This window comes from Lynx canadensis, chromosome B1 (genome assembly GCF_007474595.2).
Source record: "Lynx canadensis isolate LIC74 chromosome B1, mLynCan4.pri.v2, whole genome shotgun sequence".
Classification (NCBI taxonomy): domain Eukaryota; kingdom Metazoa; phylum Chordata; class Mammalia; order Carnivora; family Felidae; genus Lynx; species Lynx canadensis.
The window spans coordinates 16,645,521-16,673,174 of NC_044306.2; the positions used below are offsets into that span (position 1 = coordinate 16,645,521).

Genomic DNA, 27,654 nt, shown 5'->3' on the forward strand with positions numbered 1-27,654 from the left:
CTCTGAGACCTATGTAGGGAAGAATCTTCCTCGCCTCTTCCCAGCTTCTGGCGGTGGCTGTCCATCCTTCACATTCTTTGGCTCGGCAGCTCCATCACCCCAGTCTCTGCCTCTGTCAGCACATGACGTGTCCCCTGTGTGTTTGTGTTCAAATTTCTTCTTGAGTGTATGGCAGCCATATTGAATCAGGGCCCGTCCTGACAACCTCCTCTTAACTTGATTACATCTGTAAAGGCCCTATTTCCAAATAAGGCCACTTCCACACAAACTGAGGGTTAGGGACTTTTTTGGACTGGATTCAACCGAGACAGATAGGACGCATGTAAACACACCTTAGAAGCAGAATACTTTCAAGCCAGGTTCTGGAAGAGGATGAGCTTTTCTGCAGTCTTATTAACGGTATCTACATACTTAAAGAAAAGCATGTGCATGGAAAGGAAGTGGTTAGTAATGGAAGAATAGAAATATCTAAAGTTAGAGAGCTGAGACAGGTGGGCGAATGTCCCACTGTTTATATTAAGGTTGCTCCTCCAAGAGGGAGAAAAGTGTTGTCTCTGACGGTTTCTGCCCCCATGTGTAAAATATATGTATATATATATAACATATGTATGAATTACTACCTTCTCTTTGGTTCTATGCCCATTTAACAATCTTTCCACTTAATTTGGTCTTAACAGGAATTCTTCTTGTCGAGAAAGAGCAGAGGACAAATCTGCAGTTGTGTAATTATTAGTTAACACAGTGGAACTCGGGCTTGTGCACCAGTATTTTCTGAGTCAGTCAGTGGGTTCCATCCTAAGAGGCTGGTCAGCTGTGAAGGTCCTGGGCTGAACAGACTTCCGAGTCCGAGGAGTCAGGAACTCTGAGATGTGGCCTCAAGCAAGTACTGTGCCTCAGGAACTGGGTGGCTTGAATCAGGCTTCGCTCAGCAGTGGCTGTCCTTTGCTGCCTGTCCCTTCAAGTTATAGTACATATGTTCAGCCTCAATCAGATGATTAGCAGCTTAAACACTGAGAGTGCATGCTCTAGAAATAGTCTCTACCTGCATTGAAGATTTAATTGTTCTGTGAACCAGACTCAAGATCCTTATGAAATAAACAAACAAAATTTTTTTATTTATCTTCCAAAAAAAATTTTTACGTTTATTTATGTGAGAGCGAGAGAGAAAATCCCAGGCAGGCTCCAAACTGTCAGCACAGAGCCCAGCTTGGGACTCGAACTCACAAACTGTGAGATCATGACCTGAGCTGACACCAAGAGTCAGACGCTTGACCGACTGAGCCACCCAGGTGCCCCAACAGACAGCAAATCTTTAGGACACAGATTTACGACCTTGAATGAGAGCTGAATGAAAACAGAAGCCGTTCAATGTTCTGATGGGCCTCCCACACCTCTGAGGCCACCTGATGAGTTGCTACAAAAGAACAATGAGAGTAGGAGAGATGTTGATGGTCCCAAACCATGATGCCTCTGCTGTCCTTGCATGACGACACAGGAGGTGCAGTTTGCTTGGTTTGACCCTGAGACCTCTGCCTCTAGTTTCCACTAGGTGTGTCTGCTACTTTCCCCTCTTTCCTTCATTCTTCACCATGTGCTGGTGCTGTTCATGCTGACAACTGCATGCGCTTCCCTCTCCCAACACGCAAGGCCCTTTATACTCTGACCCGTATCTGCCTTGTCTCTTACTTCTCTCAGGCACACATGTGTTACTCTTGCCTTGAGCTACTGCTGACTACAGTGCCTGCCTTGTTTTCTGGGACACTCACCTTACACTTAGCGTGTGATGTGGAGCTGATCATTCCACATTGTGGGAAGAGAACACCTTTTTTTTTTTTTTTTTTTTTACCTCTCCCTGTCTACCACAATCTTGAGTTAAGAAAGGGGCTGGCGTATGTTTGTCCAGGGTAGTTGGATGCAGAAAAGGGCTCATGACAGGATGTGAATATCGTAAGGAGAAGACTGGCCGGCTGTCTTCAAGACGATGAAAAGCTTGCATTACTATAGAAATGTTCCATGGTTCAGAATCCAGTTTGTGGATTCTTGCGAAAGACTCGTGTATAGAGTCACGAATATCAGCTAACGTATTCACTACCAGACTTACTCATCTCTTTTTGCCACCTCTAATCAGAAAATATACCTCCTGAGATCCAAACAGAAACTCTTCACTAAACATTAGTGGATAAACCGTCCACATCTTATTTTTAAATCACGCTCAAAATCAACCCCACACTCCCGCAGATACTCATACTTACAACTCTACCATGCACACAGATTTCTTCCGACTTCGTAAAATGCAATGTATTCCACTTAATTAAAAACTCTTACCTTTCGTATCTGCCTTTGAGTTTGTATCCAAGCAGTCTGATTATAGTTTGAGTGCCCAAACATTTTAGTTCTAAAATCTCTTGGTGCGCCCAAATAGATGTTGTGAACGCACACATGGTGTATGGATTTTACTCTCAGGGCCCCGTCTTTTTTCCACGTTCTTGGGTGAGGCCCTTCCTTGCTGTTGTTCCCCTACGTCCTCTTCACTGACCCACTTTGAACATGGCCCTGAGGCGGGAGGCTGGGCGCTGCTGTTTCAAGACCCCTCGCCAGAACACGCGTTTGTACTAAGCTTCCCTCAGATCAGAGAGCTGGCCGGCTCCCTGATCCTGGCACCTTTGGTCTTATCAGGCTGGACAAGCTCCAGATCTTTTGGAACCAGGATGATGGCGAGATTGCCGTGTTCCTTTAAGGCACGAATCAAGGAGGGCCGCCAGTGTGTCTATTGCGGCCGCGGCCCCAAGCTGCAGTCTGGGGCCCAATTAGCAGTGAGCTAAGCAGGGTTTTTGTTTGGCTTAGCAACCGCCAGCGCCGTCCCGGGGGCCCGTGGGGGTAGCTCCCGCGGGCGGAGCCCAAATCACCCTCCGGCCCGCGGCGGCGCTGGCGGCGCTTCGTCTCCCTGGGCACCCGGACCTTTGGCCCTCGGGGGTCTCGGAGTACTAGGCGGAGAAGGGGCTGCTCCCCGCAGACGGCGTCCTCGGCACCCCGCAGGCGGACCAGGCCGTCGGGGCAGGTCGGCCTAAAGCGCTGAGGCGCTGAGCGCCGGGAGGGGTTCCTGCTGGTGGAGAGAGTGCCAAGCGCCCCCCGGGCTCGGCGGCGTGCGGGGACCCCGGGACCCCCGCCCCCGCCCGGGGCAGCCGGAGCCGGATCGCCGAGCGCGGCGGTGGATGGAGCCCAGCAGCCCCGAGTCCCGTGCCCTGGAGGTTCAGGCTGCCGCAGGGACAGCGTTTCCAAGACCGGGGCATGAAGGTCGCTGTGTCGGACCTGGGGTCTCTCTTCGCCAAAATCTTCAAGACCCCGACGGCGCCCCCGGCGGTCCCCTCGCCGGTGGCCTCCTCCGGCCATTCGGGGGGCGCTGCCGCCGCAGGCCCGACGGGCTCCAGCGCCTCGCCCGGCGCGGCCCCGACCCCGGCCCTCTTGCCCGCCCTGGCCCCCGACTCCCCCTCCGCCGCGCGGGGAGCGCCGCCCGCCTCGCTCCATCCTCTGCTCGCCGTCTCCTACCCCCGGGTCTCGGTCGCGAGCCGCGCGGCGGAAGCAGCCGGGACCCCCCTCTCGCTGCCCAGTAGCCCGGGCGCGGCCCGAGCGCAGCCCCCGCCCGCCGGCCACTCCAGCAGAGGCCGCAGCGGCCGCAGCGCCGCAGGCTCCCCCGCCCACCTGGTGACCTGGGCGCCGCCCGCCCCGGGCCCCGGCGGGGTCACCGCTGCGCTGCCGGCCCTCGGGGGCGCCGGGGGCGGCGGCAGCCTAGGCGCGAGCCCACGGAGCACCCCACAGTCTGGCCCCGGAGAGCGAGCGCCCGGCGCTTGGATGCCCCCCGGGCCTGGCCCCAGGACCCTGTTCTTCACCCTGCCGGACATCGGCGAGGAGTGGGCCTCGGACGGCGACTCGGAGGACGGTGGAGAAGCGTGAGTAGCGGCGGGGTCCTTGTGTGTCGTGGTTAGGACGCCGACCTTCTCCTGCCACACCCACCTGGCCAGGCGCTAGTTGCAATTTCACTTCTACTAACACTCCTGGGCACCCTCCTTGTACTTTCCCTGAGTCCTTATTGCTCGGCTGCCTGGTCTTTTCAAACCTACGCCCTGACAGGCTTGTTGTTCAGCTTTCTGGAAGGTAATCCTCTGCTGTTTGCTCTCAGAGAGGGAAGGGAGACCACGCAGGGCTTGAAGGACAGGACGACAGAATTTTGTTTCTCTTCTAGCTGAAGTGTTCCCCTCGATCGTTCGATACTCTGGTTTCCTTAGGGACTTTGAAAGGAGGCTTCAAGTCCCTTTCTCTGATGCAGAATGTGACAGAGAGATGTGCAGTGTAACCGAATACACGTTGGCAGCGACAAGTTTAAGAAATGGTGAGACTTTGCGCTTTCCTAGTTTTCAAAGATCAGCCACAATTCTTATCCCAGGTGGGATGGGGTTTTCTTTGTGTGATATCTAGTTAATTTACATATGTATAACATCATATGACATAAACGGAATCTGTAATACTCAGGACACTTCTGATCATATACCCTAGAGCTTGGGAGTTCTTGCCATAGCGCCCTGAGGTAGTTCAGAAACACTGACTGACTTCATGGGAATATTTCACTGGGGATTGGCGAACCCTGCCCTCAACACACACACACACACACACACACACACACACACACAGTCCCTCCACCATCAAGAGCAGTGATGCACACAGTCCCTCCACCATCAAGAGCGGTGATGAAAACATTCCTCTTGCAAAATGTGCAGTTTAGAATTAAAGAGATTATTTTTCAATGAGCAGAACATATGGCTATTCTTAAGTGGGTATAGAAATGTTCAGCTTTCTGAATCCTGCAGAAGAACAGTGAAATGGTCAAGGGCACACCAGAGGGTCCCCATGATGGATGGAGATTTCTGCCTACACAGAAGCTCTTCCTCACCTCTTGCCCCCCAAAACAGATTGGAGAACCATCGCATTAAAATGTATTCTAACCCATTCGCAATTTAAATGACTGTATCTTTACAATTCTCTGTGATATTCATCTCCGTGTTAAAATAAGTTGTTAAATAACATTAAGATGATTCTTTTGATTTAAAACAGCATGTTGGAAAGCATATTAGAAAATGCGTTAATAAGTTGATCCCCGCCAGAAGGAAAATCAACTGCATTTGAATTCGAGTAAGTGGCTAGAATACCTATGCCTTAGGAATGAGGCCTTTGTTTTTGGCTACTGGTCCTTTAACACTTACACACTTAATGTTTTATGAGCACACAGTTCCACATGCTGACTTTAACCTCTAGTCTTAGTGCTTTGTACGAACAGGCACATTGCTCTGAGAAATAATATGCACAGATCTGCTCATTCAAGGATCTTTCTGATGATGTGTGTTCATACTCTGCCATCAGACAGCCCTTGAGTGCACCAGGATCTTTTGTAGATACACAAACTCTCATATTCCCTTCCTTTCATACCTCATTCCTTTTGTCACTTAGAAAGTTTATGAAGGGGGAAAGGAAGAAAGTGTTGCGGTGAGTTTTCCTTCAATACTACAGACCTTTTGCAGCTTGAAGTGTATTTTTTTTTTTTTGCCCTCCCGGATTTCTCGGTTGGCAATTTATAACATAGACTAAAGAAACATCATTCAGTGATGGATTTAAATTATACAACTGCAAGCCTCACCTGCCGGTTTGCAGAGAGCTACTATGAATTATTAGACTACTTGCTTAATATTAAAGTAGAGTCTTTAGTTTTCTCAAGTCCAGGGAGGGACATGGGGAGAGGGAGGTGGTTAATGTAGGAGTAGGAAGACAAAAAGAGTAGGTAGAGAGAGTTTGGGACATGGAAACTACTGGACATAAACCCTTGAGAAACACGAATCCAATGGTAAGACCACTACACTCAGTTACAAAGGAAGATCCTAATTCACAGTTTCTGTTTGCTTGATGAAAACCCATGCATTTTATATCCTGATTCTGTACTGTTCTCTGAAAACTGGAAACAGTGGAATTAATTTGAGTGGGGAAGTGTGCAGACTTTCTCTCAATTCTGAGCCTTTTCTTTTTCACCAAGGCGCTCCATAGCAGCCCAAGTTTTGATCTCTGAACCACAGATTGGATGAAGGAATGGCCCACAGAGGAGAGCCTTGCCTTTTTCATTCCACAGGGCGCCTTGGCTGCCTCGCAGAGGCAGAGGGTATTGAGTTCCCTGCTTCGCCTCGCCCTCTTGCACTCCCAGACATGTGATCCCCCCACTTTTTGTCTTCACCCTTACCTCCCCATGCATTTCATTTACACCGTGTCCCTCATTTACGCTGGCTTCCGGTCTTGCCCACCCTCCTCACTACCTCTCTTTGGCACTTCTGGTGTGAACTACGCAATTACCACCCTGTAAAAGGTCTTATTCTATTTGTTCTGGAAATACAAGAATTTCTAACAGTAGGTAAGGTGGAAGGTATATAGTTGGATAATAGCTATATAGGAATGTGGATAGACCGTAAACTTCATGTGGTCAGAAAGTATATCTCTTATAAGTTATAGCTGGTAGCATATAATGTTGCTTTTTTGAGTGATTGAGTTCCACTGTCGGAGTCACGTGAGTGTGGAAATATTGCAGTGACTGCCTTCAGGGCTTGTCAGCTTAGCTGGAAGTCAAATGAATGCAGGGACTTACCTCTCAGTCTATCGGGGCTGAGCGAGCCTGTGTACCTAGGAATCAGAAGAGCCGGATTCCAATCTCAAACCGTCTGCCGGCTGTGTAATTCTGGGCAGTTTATGCAGTCTTCCAACCTGTGGGTTTTTCTCCTTGATAAAATGCAGATGATAATAATATTTGCTTCAGAGGGAGGTTCCAGAATTCAATTGCAGCAACATCTTAACGTGCCTAACACGCGGAGACCTGCTTTAAAAATGTTTTCCATGATTAGCATCTGCTTCTTGGATGAAGATGAAATGAAATCTGGGAGTGTGTTTCCTGAAAGGATACATTCCAGGTGAAGAAAAGGGTGACAGAAAAAGAAGAAAAAAAGAAGAATTCGTTTGCAGTTATCAAATGACTGTAAGAAATGGCACCGTTTGGTTCCACTATTTGGGGAAACCAATTAGAGTAGTCTAATCTTTCATGACAACGTCCCGAAGATTATCCTAATTAGCATGACCACTGATTATGGTCGAATGGCTAGACGAAATGTAGGTGTCACCCTGGGATCGAACGTTTCATGTTCAACTTTTAGAGACACTGCAGAAGAATCCGTAGCATCACAAATCATTCACGGCCCACCCTCCATACAGCTCTTACCCATTCCTACCCCCTAACCCTGTGGCTCCTATTCACATATTACATCCTTTTTGGACTATAAACCCTTCATCCTGTGCCACTTAAGGCAACATGTGCAATAAATAAAACAATAAATAAATATAAACTAAAATAGGCAATTTTAGGAAAAAACATTTAATAAAATCTGTTAAATGAGTAAATGAAAATGTTAGCTTTGTCATATAAGCCACTTTTGTGGGTTCCTAATCTCAAGGCAATTTAAATGCCCTTTCTCAGGACATTTAGGTACAAAACTGTATGTCACATAATGAGTTCAATTTGTTAGGAGTACAGCGTTTGTGAAAAGGCATTGGGAGAAAACCCGGCGAGCCTTGGATACCAGACTCTGTTTAGCAAACACTGGGGAGGCCACTAAATGTTTTTAGACAGAGAAGTGGCATGAACAGGCCTGAGCTTTAGAAGGAATAAGCTAATGCACAGAGAGTGTGAACCCAGAAACAGTGGAGAGGCTCTGGCAACGAACCCCATGAGAGATATGAGGGCCTGGGATGAGGATGATAAAAATAAAGATACTGGGATGATAAATATCACAGGACTGGCAATGTGTTGGTGCAGTTGAAGGAAGCAAGAGGGAAAGTTAAAGATCATTTTACGTGACTGCAAGGAGAATGCCATCAATAAAGTATGAACACAGAAGGGAGTTTGTTGGGTAAGATGAGGAATTCACTTTGGGATGCATATTGGGTTGAAATCTTGGAAAAACAACCAAAGAAGGTGCCAGGCGGAGAGCTGGACCTTCGTGAGTGGAACTTGGGAGAAAGATTAAGGACTAGAAATATAAATATGGCAGCTTTCCATATGCAGTTGATTTTGAATATGTACAGCAATTACAAATTTATAACACAGCGCATTACAGACTCTGGAAGATATATAGTGTTCTTTATTTTTGCTGCTGGGTGTTTTAAGATCTTCTACAAGTGGAGGTGTCTCTTCTCTGTGCTAACCTAGTATTTCTCAACACGTGCCCTGTCAGTTACCTGTCACCGGTCCGTGATAAGTACAGAAAGTGGGAATAAGCATTTAGAAACTTTTATAGCAATTGAAAGAATAACTTGACGCCTGCTGACTGATAACGTTTGTATTTGTATTTTGTGCCTCTTTTTTTTCCATTTTATTCTCTGGTTAATTTATTTTTATTATACTTTAACAATTATTTATTCACAGTAAACTGGAAAAAAAATTTTTTTTAAATGTTTTTATTTATTTTTGAAGGAGAGAGAGACCGAGTGTGAGCAGGGGAGGAGCAGAGAGAGAGGGAGACATAGAATTTGAAGCAGGCTCCAGGCTCCGAGCCATCGGCCCAGAGCCCGACGCGGGGCTCGAACTCCCGAACTGGGAGATCATGACCTGAGCCGAAGTCGGATGCTTAGCCGACTGAGCCACCCAGGCGCCCCTGGAAAAAAATTTTTAAATGGTCTGACACTACACAATAGTTTGAGAAGCATCGAGGCAGACTTTACTTAGATACCTTTAGACCATAAAGAGCAAAAAAAACCTTTGGGACACCAAGAGAGAAAAAACCAGCCGAGTGATCATACTACCTTTTTTACTCTCCCTGAAATACAGGGCTAAGCAACATTCAGAGTACCCTGTGATTTAAGATGAGATTCTTTAAGTTGTTCAAATGATCTAGACTTGCAGATGTGCTCTGTTCACAACATCTATGGGAGCTGTGGTCCTGGGGAGAGACCTGTGGCCAAGAGTCCGCTGCTCAAAGGGGAAGGTTTCTCCTACTGTTACTCTTTGTTTTTTTGTTTTTTTTTTTTTTGAAGTTTAAGCCAATGGCTATGTCCATCATGATTCCCATAATTCATTCACAACCCTTGATGGCTAATTTGTCTCATAAAGCATAACTTGCAAACACAGATAATTTCCAAACGAAAGGAACTTTGACAGGAAATATGCAACATGACCTGCTTTCTTGTCGCCAGTCTATTGTCTTTGAGAAGAGTCCTTTGCTTGTAATTAAGAGACGATCATAATGTATTAATCTCTTCTGAATCCTATAGAAAGGAAGCGTGTCACAGTAAGGGCACTGATCTTTTGCCCCATGAGACTATTTTCCCATATTTTAAATTTAATTTCCATTTGAGGCCCACATCCCACCAAAGTGGTAGAAACTAAAACTCAGTTATCTGGGATTTTCCCAACTTTATCTTAAGCTTGAGCCTCTTTTTGGGGTGGCGGGGAGGGGGGTGGTGGTTTGCCTACATGGGACCAGGATATTCAGTGGCAGGGAAGGAGCCCACTGGTTTTCTGATAACTTCTATCCTTGCTGGATCCACTGAAATGTCCATAATCTCATCTTATCCTTCTTTCTAACCCAGGGCTCGTGCACATATCTACCAAGGCTCTTCAAGTTAGGGCTCTCTTCCTTATTTCTGTGGTCCTCATGGGAGCCCCTCATACCAACATTCTCCATTATAGGACTTCCAGGAGGATGTCAGTCTGCTCCAGACAGCCTTTCTTTTCTCAGGGATCCTTACCTAAGTCCTATTGAAGCATCAGGACACAGGTCCTCCCTGATCCCTTACCACACAAACATACCTTAGGCCAGGTTCCACCTAGTACTCCAGCTCACCGGAGGTCTGCATTTTGTGCCTCGGAGCCACAATTTCCTAGAGAAAACCTGGTTCCTAGATACAGGGACCCACCAGTTCACGGGAATGAGAAAAGACACTCCTTCCCCCACTAGGCCCATTACTGGCACCAAGAGGGAAATCAAGTGGAGGGCTGGCTAGATTTCAATCTACCTCCTGACTTTGTGCCTTCTCTAGGGTACAGTGTCCCTAATGGACTGTTTTGCTTTGTAATGGCCACTCAAGACACATCCTCACTTCCTAAGACTGTCCCTAAGATTCCCTTCTCAGACACAGAAAATCTCTCTCACAGAATCTCCCCATTCTGGGGAATCTGTTTCTCTTCTGAGGGTGGGGAAGAATCTCCCTAATGTATGTGTTTTTCCCTAAATCTTTTCCTAAGCTAAAAGTCCATACCAATCTTGTAAGTTCAGGCTTAAAACACACACACACACACACACGCGCACGCGCACACACACACACACACACACACACACACATCAAGGGGAAAAACCCCTGGTTCATTCTCTGTTTTCTGAAGCAATAAGCAAAAAGCTTTGGATTATTCACTATGGGAGGGGACAAAGGAACATGAAAACACTAACTGAATACATTTATCTTTTTTTAATGTTTATTTATTTTTGCAACAGAAACAGAGCATGAGCAGGGGAGGGGAAGAGAGAGAGAGGGAGACACGGAATCCAAAGCAGGCTCCAGGCACTGGGCTGTCAGCACAGAGACTGACATAGGGCTTGAACTCAAGAACCACAAGATCACGACCTGAGCCGAAGTTGGACGCTTAACCAACTGAGCCACCCAAGTGCCCTGAAATACATTTAAAAATACTCTGCTACACATCCCTACATATAGAGAACACTTTTCCCCTCATCAGAGCAGTGTGGATATTTGTTTAATTCAACAACACCCAAATCATATACCTCTTTGGATATAATTTTATAATCTATAGGCAAAACTTTTGCTTTACCCCCAAAATTATCTGAATATTCAATGGTCTTAAGAATGCTAGGCATAATATATATTATATTATATTATATTTTATTATATTATATCATATCATATCATATCATATATATCATATATCATATATCATATCATATATATCATATCATATATGTTATATGTTGTATGTTATATATAATATAATATATATTATATATAATATATATAAAATAGGACATGACTCATTAAATGAATAAATACCATTCTTTAAATATATGTTGAAAAAATTCAAATATTGTCCTTTTATTCTTGAGAGGTAGAAATAGTCGATGAATATACCATGTTTCATACAGCACAGAAATTAAATAAAGCCTTTGAAATGATTAAATATCCAGTTGTGAACTTGGAAAAGAAATGAAGGTCTTTGACAAAGACAAGAAAAACAGTCAAGCCAAGCCTTACCCTATTTTGTTTAATAAACAGATTATTAAGGTTAAGTTGAATGAAGTAAAATGTTCTTTTCCTATGCACATATGCATGTATATTCTTCTCAGGATCATTGTCACCTTAAATGTTTTATAATGCCAGTAATAAGGATGAGGAAACACCCCACCTTGGAAGCTCACGACTTACATTAGGATTTTAATACTGATAGTTAAATTTCAGAGAATGTCACTAGATACTTAGAAGGTTAAAATGGACACTTCTTTTCAAATGAAACTAATTCAGATTTCTAACACTGAACAGTGAAGTCTTAGAAACCATTCATGTATATCCAAGATTCTTTATAATCTAGTTGAATTAAGAGTCTACACTGGGGGACACTTGGGTGGCAGTGGTTAAGTGTAGACTTCGGCTCAGGTCATGATCCCCGCGTCGGGCTCTGTGCTGACAGCTCTGAGCCTGGAACCTGCTTCAGATCCTCTGTCTCCCTCTCTCTGCCCCTCCCTGCTCGCTCTTTCTCTCTCTCTCAAAAATAAATAAACATTTTTTTTTAAAGAGCCGACATTGAATAAAGTGAACACCTCCTGCTTAAAAACCAGTAATTTCATTGCTAAATTAATGCATAATGATAAATTCTGGGGAACTTTAATTTTATATATAAAATATATTTTAAGGAAGCAGGTGATATATTCTCAAGAGAGTCTACCTCAGTTAGACTTTTGTTTTACTCACTAGTTTTAACATTTTTATAAGCATGTTGATTGAGCATTGTGCAAATATGTATTATTCTACAAAGCCAAGATTCTTAGCATTAGACACAACAGGTAGTATTTCCATGTCTACTGGGAACCAAATGCTACATGCATGTTTTTATAGACATTATCATGAATCACCAAAACAAACATAGTGGGAAGGAATTTTGTTACCATTTTACAGATGAAGAAATTGAGGCTCCGAAGGGAAAAGAAATTATTTACTTCCACCTGGCTAATAGGTGGAAAATATAGCATTCAAATTCAAGCAATCAATCTATAGTGTGCTCATATATATATATATATATATAACCAAATGTTTTTTTTAATAACCTGTTTAACATGGTAAGGAGGATAAAAATCTGTTTCTAAAGTAATTGGTAGTGTTTGTCCTGGAACAAACTGACTCTACGAAATTTTACTCTTTCAAGAAAAATAAATTTGAAAAATAAAAAGCATGTTAATGAATAATCGAAAAGTATCTTTCTTGGAATAATACTCCTAGTAATCCTGATAAGGGGACCAAATTTAACGCTTAGTTTTGTCCATTTTGAAGTGCAACTTAAGAAATGACTTTTATTCTAAAGCCGTAATTTCTTTTTTTTTTTAATTTTTTATAAAATTTTTTTAATGTTTATTTATTTATTTAAAAAAATTTTTTAACGTTTATTTATTTTTGAGACAGAGAGAGACAGAGCATGAACGGGGGAGGGTCAGAGAGAGAGGGAGACACAGAACTCAAAGCAAGCTCCAGGCTCTGAGCTGTCAGCACAGAGCCCGACGCGGGGCTCGAACTCACGGACTGCGAGATCATGACCTGAGCCGAAGTCGGATGCTTAACCGACTGAGCCACCCAGGCGCCCCAATGTTTATTTATTTTTGAGAGAGAGAGAGAGTGAGCATGAGTGAGGCGGGTGGGGCTGCTGGTGCAGAGAGAGAGGGAGACATAGAATCTGAAGCAGGCTCCAGGCTCTGAGCTGTCAGCACAGAGCCCAATGTGGGGCTTGAACTCGTGAGCTGCGAGATCATGACCTGAGCTGAAGTCGGACGCTTAATCGACGGAGCCACCCAGGTGCCCCTAAAGCCGTGACTTCTTTAAAATAAAACATTAGTTGGGGCGCCTGGGTGGCTCGGTCGGTTAAGCGTCCGACTTCGGCTCAGGTCATGATCTCGCAGTCCCTGAGTTTGAGCCCCGCGTCGGGCTCTGTGCTGACAGCTCAGAGCCTGGAGCCTGTTTCAGATTCTGTGTCTCCCTCTCTCTGACCCTCCCCCGTTCATGCTCTGTCTCTCTCTCTCTCTCAAAAATAAATAAACATTAAAAAAAATAAAATAAAACATTAGTTTTATTAAACTTCTCGTTTATTTTATGTGTTATTCTTATAAATTATTTCATGTATATTTGAGAGCAAGTCAAATACTTTATCCATATAGTAAGACAGATAATTGGTAAGCATTGTCTTTCAAGAAAAATTGGAGAAGCAGATATTAGATACGGCCCTTGCTAGGGGAAAGGGTATACCCACACATTAGCATTTTCTTAATTAGACATTTCACTTAAGGGTTTAGAAGAAGCCTTATAATTAAATACTGACCGCTGTAATCCTTGCCAGGCACTTATATTCACGTTTCTCTAATGAATTTCCTTTTTTTCACATAGCATTTAACATTTTAGATCTTACTGATTTCTAACATAATGATATCATTTTGAGTATCTTAAAAAAATTGAACAGTGAGTTATTTGTTCTTTTCAAGATTCACTGAAGTGACAATTTTTAAATTAATCATTAACTTCAATTCCTTACAATGAAATTTCTTTCAACGGAGCACATGGCAGTTATACTGAAGAAAACCACGGGCCCCTATGTGAGATGGGCAAGAAATATTAATGACATTTGCTGAGTTCCCATGTATGAAAACATACGTGGTGCCTGTCCTAACACATTGCCCCCCACTTACCCCCTAGTCTGAGGCCACGAAACTGAACCTTTTAGGGGTTGTTGTCTCGCTGTCTCCCTTCTGCCTTCAGTAAAGTTCTGCCTCTCACCCTTTGTCTTAACTTGGTGGTAGAGTTTAACTTTGGACTTGAGTAAGTTTGGCTAAATTTGGCCAATTTAATTTAAAATTGGCTAAGTTAGGGGCGCCTGGGTGGCTCAGTCGGTTGGGCACACGACTTCAGCTCGGGTCACGATCTCAGGGTCCGTGAGTTCGAGCCCCGCGTTGGGCTCTGGGCTGATGGCTCGGAGCCTGGAGCCTGCTTCCGCTTCTGTGTCTCCCTCTCTGTCTGCCCCTCCCCCGTTCATGCTCTGTCTCTCTCTGTCTCAAAAATAAATGAACGTTAAAAAAAAATAAAAAAAAATAAAATTGGCTAAGTTAAGTTAAATTAAATTGGCTAAAATCTGCTCAAATTCATGTAACCCTCAGAACTCCTGAAAACCCGGCTTCAGCTTGCTCTTTACAAATGAGCAAAGTGTCACAGTTCTGAGGTGATCTGGGGCCTTTTCCCTTCGGAAAAGGCTGGTTGAAGAGTAGGAGGGAATTCTGCAGTGAAGTCGTCTCGCGAGCCCGTTCCAGATATTGTGGTGATCAGAGGTGTTTCAGGGGCAAAAGTGGTAGTTTGTGTGATTCTCTGAGAGTCCCTCCGTCCCCACGAAGCAATAGTGTGCCGAGTGGATAGAACTGGCTGGCGGGAGACAATCACCTGCAGCTATTTCCTGTTCCACACTTAGTGGCATCACGGTGGTGGCTGGAGGCTGGCCAAGGAGGGAGCATTCACACCCTGCAAGTCTGCAAACGCTTCACATCAGGACTTTTTTTTTTTTTTTTTCAGATTGCTGGTTTCTCAGCACACCAGTGCTAGTAAGTATTAGAAGTATGTTTACTTCCAAAGCCGTCCTGGAGATGACGGGTACATTGGAACAAAGGGATATGTTTAGCAATAGCTTATGAAACTCCTGAAAATGTTTCTGTCACCTGAACACCCCAAAGAGATGAGGGGATCTCTGCCTTCCAGAAGTCACAGAGCTGGAGAGGAGATAGGGGGTCCCCGTCGAGTGAGTGGCTCCCCGACCTTGGTTCCCTCTCCATCAGAGCACGGCGTTTGTATGCGCAAGACACATTTTCATGCACAACTGTTCATGTAGTCCCTCACTGTCCACGTGAACAAGAATATGAAAATGCAAATGCAAATGATAGCCTCGAAAGTGCTCTGTTTCGCAACGCACGTTGTTGCTACAAGTAGTCTCAGAACTGAGACTGAGGTTAGGGACCCTGATTTTGGATGATACGTGGATGGATAAGAAAGAATTGTGTCCAGCAGGAGGACTCGGTAGTTTTCTGTCTTGAAGAGCCATTCAGCTGAATGTTCTAAAACAAAACAAAAACAAACGATAGAACTTTCCGTGAAGCACCTTAGCACACAATACATTGTCCTCATTATAAGAAGGAAAATTTGTGTTGATTATAGCCAAGGCTTGAGCTGGGCTTCCTGGAGATATGCCTTAATGGAAATATTCCTGTGTTGAACTTTTGTGAATTCAAGGTCTATATTAAATTCAGTTTATGATGCACATGTTTATTTTTGTTATTTAATGCACTCAGCGGCTCATTTGTTTAATACCGATACTTTGATTTAGCATCGTGTGTGTGTGTGTGTACTCTAAATGTACTTCTAATCCATATACGGGTCCCTGCTGGAAACCTTTGGTTTTGCCTCAAGGTGACCATGAAGCAGGATGCACTCCAGTTTTCACCATAAAGCATTTGTAAATTCTTCCTCAGTAAAGCATTAGGGGACAATGTACATTTTACTGAGGACTCTCCTGGGACATGAATGGTGATTTGTGGCACACACTGTACAAGATTTTGCTACAAAAATTCCCTTAACTCAACTTCTAGCAATGGCACACTAACCTGAGTGCAAGGAGGAAAGCTGGGCAATAAATACAAACCCCTCAGGAGTTCAGCTGAACTGGAAAGAGACCAGCCCCACAAGGACTGAAACCCAGGTTTAAATCTTCTTAATTACTGACTGGATTAGTGATTTGAGATTGCCAGGCCCCCCAGTCTGCCACAAGTCGCAAATTTAATCCCATCTGAATTTAGCTGTAAGCAACAACTTTATATTCTAGTTGATCAAAGAAGCAAGTTTAAATATTAGAATACAGAAATACCGGAGATAAATGTGTGGATGGAATGTTGGTACATGTAAACTGTAATCAAAAGAAAGCTGGTGTAGCTTTTATAATATGAGACCAAGTAACGTTTAAAACAAGAAGCATTATGAAAACTTCTCTAAAAAAAGAAAAGAAAAGAAAATGCCCTGACAGCATGGAACCTGCTTGGGATTCTCTCTCCTCTCTCTCTATGCCCCTCCCCCACTCATGTTATGTCTGTCTCTCTTAAATAGATAAAAACTTTAAAAAAACACACAAGAAGCATTAGCGGAGGTAACAGGGGCCGTTTTAAAAATAGAAAAGGGCCACTTTGTCGGAAGATGTGAAAATCCTAAATGTACAGGCACCAATAACATAATTTCAAAAATATATGAAGATGTGTCTATTTTTGACAGACGTAGAGTATCTGCTGCTAAGTTCTCCCTACCAGAGCAAGAAGAAAGTGTTCTCATGCTCTCTCTGATTGTGGCAGGCAAAACTGAATGGAGAACTGAATGAGGAATACAAGAATTATTGCTCATGGGGAAGAGATCATTTTTACAACTCAGAAATAACCTTGTAGATAGTGAAGAGTGAATTTTACAGCAAAAAAAAGGGGAAGCCTAAATTTTGAGTTTGCAAAAACAAAAACCTATCTATAGTTATAGCAGCAATTGACTAAAAGAAGAAATAAGCAAATCCAAACTCATAAGGAAAAATTTTAACGTACCTTTCACAGAAATTGATAGAAAATATACAGAAAAAATAACAGTAATTACTATACAACAATATTTATAATAATATACAATAATTATTCTAGAAACTTTTTTAAAGTTTTTTTTTTTTTTGAAAGAGACAGAGCGCAAGTGGGGAGGGGCAGAGAGAGAGGGAGACACAGAATCTGAAGCAGGCTCCAGGCTCCCAGCTGTCAGCACAGAGCCCGACGCGGAGCTTGAACTCACGAACCATGAGATCATGACCTAAGCCGAAGTCAGATGCTTAACCGACTGAGCCACCAAGGTACCCCAGCAGTAATTACTCTAAAGGACACCAAATTTATTATAAAGCCACATTAATACATAAAGTGTATTACTGATGCAAAGACAGACAAATAGGCCAGTGGAACATAATAGAGAACCCAGATTCCAGATTCAGTCTTCTAAGTTTATGAATGTTTGTTGGTGAAAAGACCGTCTTTTCAATAAACGGTGCAAAATCAGTTGTTCATCCTTAAAGAAGCAAAAGAAACTTGATCACCTGTGCGAAACTCATGCGAAAAAATCAGTTTTAAGTGAATTGTAGGTCTCAATGTGAAAGAAAACACAATGAAGCTTCTAGAAGAAAACATAGGACACGATCTTTATGTCTTACGGTAGGCAAAGATCTCTTAAATAGGGCCAAAAAAGTGCTAACCAGAAAGAAAAGATTGGTAAGTTATACTAAATTAAAATTAAGAGCTACCAAAAAATCAATAAAATTGAGAACTTAAGCTCATCGAAAGAGGCCACTAACTGGAAGGTTTTAACCACCCCAAGAGAGCTTTGTCAGGCCAGCTGGCTCTGTAACTACAATTAATCATTGGACAGGAGGCCCTTTGGATTTTATGAGTTGAGTTTAGCTTCTGTTTTGCTTTATCATCTCTGTTAAAGGTTGGAAGACAAAAACCTAAAGAGTTTGAAATTAAGAATTAGAAACACAGATAAACTTAGTATTTCCACAGCAGAGAATTATTTGACAGATTACCCTGGTACAATATCATCTTCTAGTTCGTGCTGCTTTTTAATGAAGGGCAAATCTTTACAGGCCTATTGTCCATTTCAGCAAATTAAGCCATTGAATGTAGTTAAAAACCCTGTTTCAAAATCAGGAATTACTGGGGCGCCTGGGTGGCGCAGTCGGTTAAGTGTCCGACTTCAGCCAGGTCACGATCTCGCGGTCCGTGAGTTCGAGCCCCGCGTCAGGCTCTGGGCTGATGGCTCGGAGCCTGGAGCCTGCTTCTGATTCTGTGTCTCCCTCTCTCTCTGCCCCTCCCCCGTTCACGCTCTGTCTCTCGCTGTCCCAAAAATAAATAAACGTTGAAAAAAAAAAATTTAAAATCAGGAATTACTGAACTTCATTTAATTTATAATGTTATTGATTGTTAGACACATTATTATTTTATATTCCACTAAAAAGAAAAATGTTGCCGATTAAACTATGATACAATGCTTTCCCATCAATTAGAATTATAATTTTATTCTTATTGTAGTACTTCTTTGAGATTTAACCAGACAGATTTTTTTTAAGTGATAAATTGCTTTTGTCCCAGCATAAGAAGGGAAATACAGGCTAAATAAATTCCTAGAAGTTCTTAACATTCAAAGATGACTCTTCTGAATTCATTTTCTACTCATCATTGTCAAGGCCTTGGTTTTTCCACACAATGATTTCTATGCCATTAAAACATAGATGACACAGTATTTTTACTATGAATCCAGTGAAGTATTAAAAGATATTGGTGCTGGGCTCTTAAGCTGGCTTTGCAGTTAGTAACATAGAGCCAGCCTATACTTGACCCTACTTAAGGAACGTGAATCCGATTCGACCCCACTCCCATATCCTCCTAGGGCTTTGGTTGTTAAAGTTTAGATAAGTGCTTTTATGTTGTGGAAAAGATTTATGTATGGAAAGACTCCTTTCCAAGTCACTAATACTGATTCTGCCCATTGGAAGGTGAGCTTTCTTTTTAAATGTGCTAAAACGTATATAACATAAGATGTGTCATTTTAACCATTTTTAAGTGGATAATTCAATGGCATTAAATGCATTCACAATCATTCCTCTCCATAACTTCCTCATCATCCCAAAAGAAACTCTGTACCTATGAAACAATAGCTCCCCACTCCTCTGTTCCCCTCAGCCCGTGGCAACCACCATGGTACTTTCTGTCTCTGAAATGAAATGCCGTTGAAATCTCATGTAAGTGAAGTCGTATAATATTTGTCCTCTTGTGTCTGGCTTATTTCACTTAGCACGTCTTTAAGGTGCATCCATGTTGTAACATGTGTCAAGATCTCACTCTTTTTTGAGGATGAATCATATTTAATTGTAAGTATAGACCACACTCTCTTTATCTGTTCACATGCTGATGAATATATGGGCTGTTTCCTTCTTTTGGCTAGAGGAAATAATGCCGTTATGAACAATGGTGCACAAATACCTGCTCAAGTCCCTGCTGTCAGTCCTTTGGGAGTACTTACTGAGGAGTGGAATTGCCGCATCATATGGTAATTCTGTGTTTAATTTTGTAAGGAACCACCAGACTGTTTTCCATAGTAGCTGCACCATTTCACATTCCGACCAGCAATGCAATGGTTCCAGGGCACCTGGGTGGCTCAGCCGGTTAAGCATCGGACTCTTGGTCTTGGTTCAGGTCATGATCTCACAGTTTGTGATTGAGCCCCGCGTAGGGCTCCCACACTGATGGTGCAGATCTTGCTTAGGATTCTCTCTCTCCCTCTCTCTCTACCCCTCCCCCACTCATGCATGCGTGCATGTGTGCCTGTGCTCTCTCTCTCTCAATATAAATAAACATTTTTTTTAAATCTTCAAAAAAGAACAATGCAAAGGTTCCAGTTCCTCCACATCCTCACCAACACAGGTTATGTTTTGTTTTTTGGATAATAGTCATCCTAATGAGTGTGAGCGGGAAGCTAATCTTTTTTACGGTTTATGACAAATACTTCCCTATTGATGCTCTCCTGGCCACTATTGTAAGATACTATTGGTGATAGACATCCTCACCTCAGAGATAAAAATGTGAGAAATTATGGGTTTTTTTTTTAATTTTGCAAATTTTAGGCTGACATTTTTTAAAGACTTTAATTTTTGAGCAGTGTGAGGTTCACAACAAAAGGTTGTGAGTGAAAGGAAAAGATTTTTCACAAAGATATTTCATAAAGATTGTACCCCCCTGTCCAACACAGGCATTACTTTCCCTATTATCAACATCTCCCACGAGAGTCAGATATTTGTTATAAATGATAAACCAACAGGGGTGCCTGGGTGGTTCGGTCAGTTAAGCTTCAGACTTCAGCTCGGTCATGATCTCATGCTTCGTAAGTTCAAGCCCCTCATCGGGCTCTGTGCTGAGAGCTGGGAGCCTGGAGCGTGCTTTGGATTCTCTCCCTCTCTCTCTGCCTCATCCCTGCTTGTGCGCGCGCTCTCTCTTTCTCTCTCTCTCTCTCTCTCAAAAATAAATAAATAAACATTTCAAAAAAATGAGAAACTTACATTGACAGATCATTAGCATCCCCAAATCATGGTTTACATTAGGGTTCAGCCTTGGCCTTATACATCGTATGCATTTGGACAAATGTATGATATGTATCTACCTGCGGTCTCACACAGTATTTTCACTGCCCTAAAGAATTCTCTGTGCCCTATTCATCCCTCCCTTTCCCTTGGCACACACTGATCTTTTTACTTTCTCCGTATTTTGCCATTTTCAGAATGTCTTCTAGTTGGAATCAGACAGTACATAACCCGTTCAGATTGCCTTCTTCCACTTAGTAACACATACTTAAGTTTCCTCTCTGTATTTTCATGGCTTGATAGCTCATTTCCTTTTAGAGCTGAATAAGATTTCACTGTCTGGATATACCACAGTTTATTTATCCACTCACCTACTGAAGGATATCTTGGTTGCTTCCTAGTTTGGGCAAGTATAAATAAAGCTGCTATAAACATCTACGTGCAAGTTTTGTGTAGACCTAAGTGTTTACTCTTTTGGGTAAATACCAAGAAGTGTGATTGCGGGGTTGTAGTGTAAGGGTACATTTAATTTGGTAAGAAACCACCAAACTGTCTTCTAAAATGGATGTACCATTTTGCATTCCCACCAGCAATGGAAGAGTTCTCCTTGCCCTACCACCTTCCCATCATCTGGTGTTGTCAGTGTTCTGAATTTTGGCCATTGTAACAGGTGTGTAGTGGCATCTCATTGTTGTTTTAATTTGCACTTCTCCGCTGCATATGGTGTGGAGTATCTTTTCATTTGCTTCTTTGCTATCGATCCATCTTCTTCGGTGGGGTGTCCGTTAAGGTCTTTGGCTTATTTTTAAACCGGGTTGTTTGTTTTCTTACTGTTGGTCTTTAAGAGTTCTTTGTATATTTTGGATAACAGTTCTTTAGCAAATGTGCCTTTTGCAAATATTTTCTCCCCGTCTTGTTTCCCAGGCTTGTCTTTTCATTCTCATGACATTATCCTTCGCGTAGTAGAATTTTTTTATTTTATTTTAATGAAGCCTCACTTGTCAATTCTTTCTTTCATGGGGCATGCCTTTGGTGTTGTATCTAAAAAGTCATTGTCTTGGGACGCCTGGGTGGCTCAGTCAGTTAAGCGTCCACCTTCGGCTCAGATCACGATCTTGTGGTCTGTGAGCCCCACGTTGGGCTCTGTGCTGACAACTCAGAGCCTGGAGCCTGCTTCAGATTCTGTGTCTTCCTCTCTCTCTGCCCCTCCCCTGCTCACATTCTGTCTCTCTCCCTCAAAAGTAAATAATAAAATTAAAAGGCTAAAAAAATTAAAAATAAATAAATAAAAAGTCATTGTCTTGATGATCTAGGTCATCAAGATTTTCTCCTATGTTATCTTCTAGAAGTTTTATAGTTTTTTAAATTTTACATTTAGGTTTATGATCCATTTCAAGATAATTTTTGGAGAGGATGTTACATCTGTATCTAGGTTTGTTTTTTTACATGTGGATATCCAGTTGTTTTAACGCCATTTGTTAAAGAGATTTTCTCTGTTCCATTGTATTGCATTCACTCCTTTGTCCAAGATCAGCTGAATATATTTACGTACATATATCTCCAGGGCTTTCTATTCTGTTCCATTGGTCTATTGTGTACTTTTCTACCAATACCAGCCTTGATTATGGTAGCTTTATAGTAGGTCTTAAAGTCAGGTAGAGTCATTTCTCCAACTTAGTTCCTCTCCTTCAATATTGTGTTGGTAATTCTGAGTCTTCTGTCTCTCCATATAAACTTTAGAATCAGTTCTAGATATCTGTTTGTTGATAGCCACAAAATAGTTTGCTGAGATTTTGATTGAGATCGCATTAAATCTATAGATCAGTTTGGAAAGAACTGATACCGGACAATATTGAGTCTTCCTATCCATGAACATGGATTATCTCTCCATTTATTTAGTTTTGCCTTGATTTCTTTCATCAGAGTTCTGTAGTTTTCGTTATATAGATTCTGTACACATTTTGTTAGATATGTATCTAAATAATTAATTTGGGGGTGGGCAAATGTAAATAGTATTGTATTGTTATTTTTAAATTCGACCTGTTTATTGCCTATATAAGGAAAGCAATTCGCTTTTTTTTTATATAATCTTGAATCCTACAACTTTGCTATAATCACTTATTAGTTCCAGGAGTTTTTTGGTTGATTCTTTGGATTTTCTACATCGACAGTTAGGTCATCTGTGAACAAAGGTAATTTTCTTTCTTTTAAATCAGTATACCTTTTCTTTCATTTTTGTGTCTTATTGAATTTGGTAAGACTTCCAGTATAATGTTGAAAAGTGAGTGGTGAGAGAGGACATCCTGACATACTCCTGACCTTAGTGGGAAAGCGTCTAGTTTCTCATCATTAAGATGTTAGCCGTAGACTTTTTGTAGATGCTCTTTATCAAGTTTTAAAATTCCCCTTTATTCCTACTTTACTGAGAGGTTTTATTTTTTTGTTTTTGCATGAATGGATGTTCAAAGGCATTTTATGCATCTATTGATATAATCATGTAATTTTTCTTTAGCCTGTTGATATGATTGATTACATTAATTGATTAGGTAGTGTTAAGTCAGCCTTACATACCCAGGATAAATCCTATTTGGTGATGCTGTATAATTCTCTTTATAATTGTTGGATTCAATTTACTAATATTTTGTTGAGGATTTTTTGCATTTATCTTCATGGGAGATGTGTATCTGTAGTTTTCTTACAAATGTCTCTGTCTGGTTTCGGTATTATAGTGATGCTGGCCACATAGAATGAGTTAGGAAGTATTCCCTCTGTTTTTATCCTCTGAAAGAGATTAGGAGAATTGGTATAATTTCTTCCTTAAATGTTTGATAGAATTCACCGGTGAACCCACTTGGGCCTGGTGCTTTCTGTTTTATTAATTATTGATTTAATTTCTTTAATACATGTAGGTGGCCTATTCAGATTGTCTATTTCTTTTTGTGTGAGTTTTGGGCAGATTATGTCTTTCAAGGAATTGGTCCGTTTCATCTAGTTTATCAAATTTGTGCTCACTGAGTTATTCGGAGTATTCTTTTATTATACTTTCAATGTCCATGGGATTTGTAGTGATGTTCCCTCTTTCATTTCTTTTTTTTTAAGATTTTATTTTTAATTAATCTCTACACCCAACACAGGGCTCAAACTCACAACCCTGAGATCAAGAGTTGCATGCTCCACCTACTGAGCCAGCCAAGCACCCCTCGTTTCTGATTTCAGTAATTTGTGCCCCCTCTCAATCTCTCTCTTTTTGGCTAGAGGCTTATTGGTTTTTCTTACGCTTTACAAAGAACCATCTTTTGGTTTCATTGATTTTCTCTATTTAATTTCTTGTTTTCGATTTTTTTTTAATTTCTGCTCTAATTTTATTATTTCTTCTCTTCTGCCTACTTTGGATTTCATTTGCTCTTCCTTTTTTAGTTTCCTAAGGTGGAAAGTTAGATGATTGATTTTAGGTCTTCTTTTCTAATATAAGCCTTCAATGCTATAATTTCCATCTAAGCACCACAAATTTCGACAGCAAAATCACCAACTAAAAACACAAGAATGTAAACCATCATGGCACTAAACAGACTACAAAAAGGGCACTTGTTTGTAGTGTTAGAGCAAAACTAAGAAGGCAGAGTGCTGTCTTGCTCCACCTCGGGGGAGAACACGCAGTTCAGGCAACTCAAGCTTTTTGCCCCGCTACACGTGTCCATGAATAAGCATGAAAGCACCCGGAGTGTTGATTTTGGAATTATAAATAAATTTTAGCAAGTAGGCGAATTCACAAATATGGGATCCGCAAATAACGAGGATCAACTGTATCTTAAGATTTCGATGACATCAAATGAAACATCAAATGAAACCTTATAAGTAGTGATCTAGCAATTATTAGCAAGTCTTTACTTTCTGCTCTACTAATTAAAAGAATACGTGAAATTAAACATGAAAATACACTTTTTGGGGGAAAATTTGACTATATTGATGCTATAGTGGGAGAAATTCAGCTCTTCCTAGAATATGCTTAGGTGGTTGTTTTTACTTTGAAAGTCTGATGAATACTTTATAAAAGTATTCATAAAAACATTTTCAAATTGTTTTTTTTCTTTCACTTTCTACTATAATAGCATGGTAAAGTTAATGCTTAAAAGTAAGAAAAATACTGGATATTAAAGAATGTTATTGGGGCACCTGGGTGTCTCAGTCTGTTGAGACCTTGATCTCAGCCCAGATCTTGGTTTCAGGGTCATGAGTTCAAGCCCTACGTTGGGCTCCATGCATGAAGCCTACTTAAAAAAAAAATGTTATTAAATCCATTCATCCAGTGTATTGGGTTGACACATAAAACTTCTGTTTTTCTGGTTCAAAACAGTACACTATTGGCAATTTCGTATGGTCTTACCTAATAATTATTGTCCTTAATAATTTTCAGCAGTAATTTAGAAATCATTGGATTTCTAAATTCCCAATTTAGGTGGGTTTTTTTTTTAAATAAAATACAAATTCTGTATCTCTCTGTAATTTTATATAAGCTGTTAACCTCATAGATTACTTAGGGCTTTCTAAGTTTTTTACACCCTTCATATTAAAAGTCTGATAGTTTTCCTCCGTTACCCTTTTCAGATACAACATTCTTCTACATGTAAAAACTTTTCTGTATTCTTTGTTAAATCTAGTGAGCTCGAACTTCTCCGGATATGTTGTAGAGGGCTTCTGAGGTGCCTGCCCTGCATAAAAGACTGAGCATGGTGTTGAATAAGCTTTATCTCCAGTAGCTGAAGTTAGAGTGTTGTCTCTGCCATGTCATCGACTTCTCTGTGCCTCAGTTTACTACTCTGCATAATGATACTAATACTATCCCCCTTTCAAAGAATTATTGTGAAACTTAAATGTTAAACTCACTTGTATCAAGTCCATTAAAGGAGGGACTGGAACGTGGTTAGTATTCGAGAAACGTTAGTGAATATTATTACAGAACGTATTTGGTATATCCACAAGTGATGTCCATAGAACATCTTTATCAGAGAAGGGACTTCAACAGAGATCTGCAAGTTAGATCAGAGATGAATCTTAGAAAGGGCAAACTTTTAAACTCAGACTGGACCGATCTGGATAAAACTGCTTACCCTCAGGAATTTACTTACATTGCTCACCCTCGATTTTCTTTTCTGTACTGAAAAGCAGCGAGCATCAGGGTGGTTGTTAGGTTCAGAAGTAAGGTCCCTGAGTCTGTTTGCCTGTCAAAGGGTTAGCATTCCAGCCACGGAGGATGTTAGTATCTTGCCACTTTCTGTCAGCTGTGCATACTGGATATTGTTCACTGCAATAGTGATTTCTGATCTAAACAGGATTCCACATCTGGAAAGAAAATTCACTAAATCCTAAGTCTTGCAAAAAATATATATACATATATTTACATAAATATATGTATATAAATATATATATTTATATGTATATAATATATAAATATATGTATATAAATATATATATATATATATATATTTATGTATGTATATATAAAATCCACCTGGGCACGTTTTTCAGTTTTAACAGATGGGAAAGATTGACATCTAGTGGCTCTCTGGCGGGATTGCATGCAAACATTTTGATTGCAAAAGGAGTCAAATAATGCACTTGTAGTTTGCTTTACATAGACTGCTCTTAGAAAAGAATTATATAAAGCACATTTCTGTTATTAGTTATTAGTATCTGTCATTATAAAATCAGATATAACTTCCTGTATTTTGTTATAGTTCTTTCAAAATAATGTCCTTATAAATTTTCCCACCTAGTAAATTTTTTTTTCATTTTCCTGTTAAATAATATATTAATTCTACACTTTTCTATAATTTCATATAAGCTGTGGACTTCACAGTTTACCTAGAACATTATAAAATTATTATATTCTTCACATTATAGTAATGAAATATGATATTGTTTTATTGGTCTTCTAGGAAGGTGTTATTAACTTGGACAATATATTTAAATGCGGCGAAGAGTTTAATGAAAGCATTTTTAAATTGACTTTACTTTAGAACAGTTTTAAATGTACAGAAAAGTTGCTCCCTATTATTAACATCTTATATGAGATGGTACGTTTGTCCCAGATAACGAACTGGCATTGATGTAATATTATTAACGAAAATTTCACATTTCATTCCATCTTCATTCCATCACCAGTGTATTCAGCCAGGGTTCCCCAGAGAAACTGAATCATTAGGATGTATCTCTATATGTCTACACCTGCATCTTTATTTGTAGATTTATATAAGAAGGTATATATTTATGGATAGACAGATAAAGAGCTAGAGAGAGAGAGATTTACATTAAAGAATTGGACCACGTGATAATGGAGTCTCGGTAAGTCTAATCTCTGCGGGGTAGGTGGGCAGGCTGGAGACCCAGGGAAGAGTTACAGTTTGAGTCCAAAGGCAGTCTGTTTGCAGCATTCGTTCCTGCTTGGGAGAAGTCAGTCTTTGTTCCATTAAGGGCTGCAACTGATTGGATGAGGCCCACCCACATTATGGAGGATAATCTGCTGTATTCAGAGTCCACTGATTTAAGATTAGCTGTTACAACCAGGTTTTCCCCACTGTCCTTCTTCTGTTCCAAGGTCCTATCCAGGATGCCATATTGCATTTAACCATCACGACTCCTTAGTATTCTCTGGTTTGAGACAGTTTCTCAGACTTGCCTTGTTTTGATGACGTTGACAATTTGAAAAGCACAGGTCACATATTTGGTAGAGTGTCTCTCAGTTAGAATTTGTCCTATGATTAGACTGTGATTATGGGTTTCGGGGAGAAAGACCACAGAGATGAAGCGGCATTCTCCTCATATCTTGTTAAGGGTGTCTGCTTCCATCGTGACTCATCACTAATGATGCTGACCTTGATCACCTGGCTGACAGAGTGCTGGTCAGGTTTTTCCCCTGTAAAGTTACCCGCCTCCCTTTCATACTGTACTCTTTGGAATCAAGCCCACACTCAAGGTTGAGGGTCGGAGATACTAAGCTCTGTCTCCTGAAAGGATAAGCAGTGACCTGATTCATTTATAATTTTTCTGTACGAGATTCACCACTTCCCCCCCCTTTATTTATTTATTCATTCATTTATTTATATCACTATGTGCTCATAGATATTTATTTTGTTCCT

General features: G+C 41.2%; 1 protein-coding gene across 1 annotated transcript in view; it reads left to right on the top strand.

The window, feature by feature from the left end:
* Positions 1-3,849: 3,849 nt before the first annotated feature.
* FAM149A (family with sequence similarity 149 member A) overlaps positions 3,850-27,654 on the top strand; it is a 55,287-nt gene continuing 31,482 nt past the window's right edge. Inside the window, exon 1 of the mRNA XM_030312162.1 lies at positions 3,850-3,947. Coding sequence (XP_030168022.1) covers positions 3,850-3,947 — 98 coding nt within the window. The remainder of the gene's footprint in view (positions 3,948-27,654) is intronic.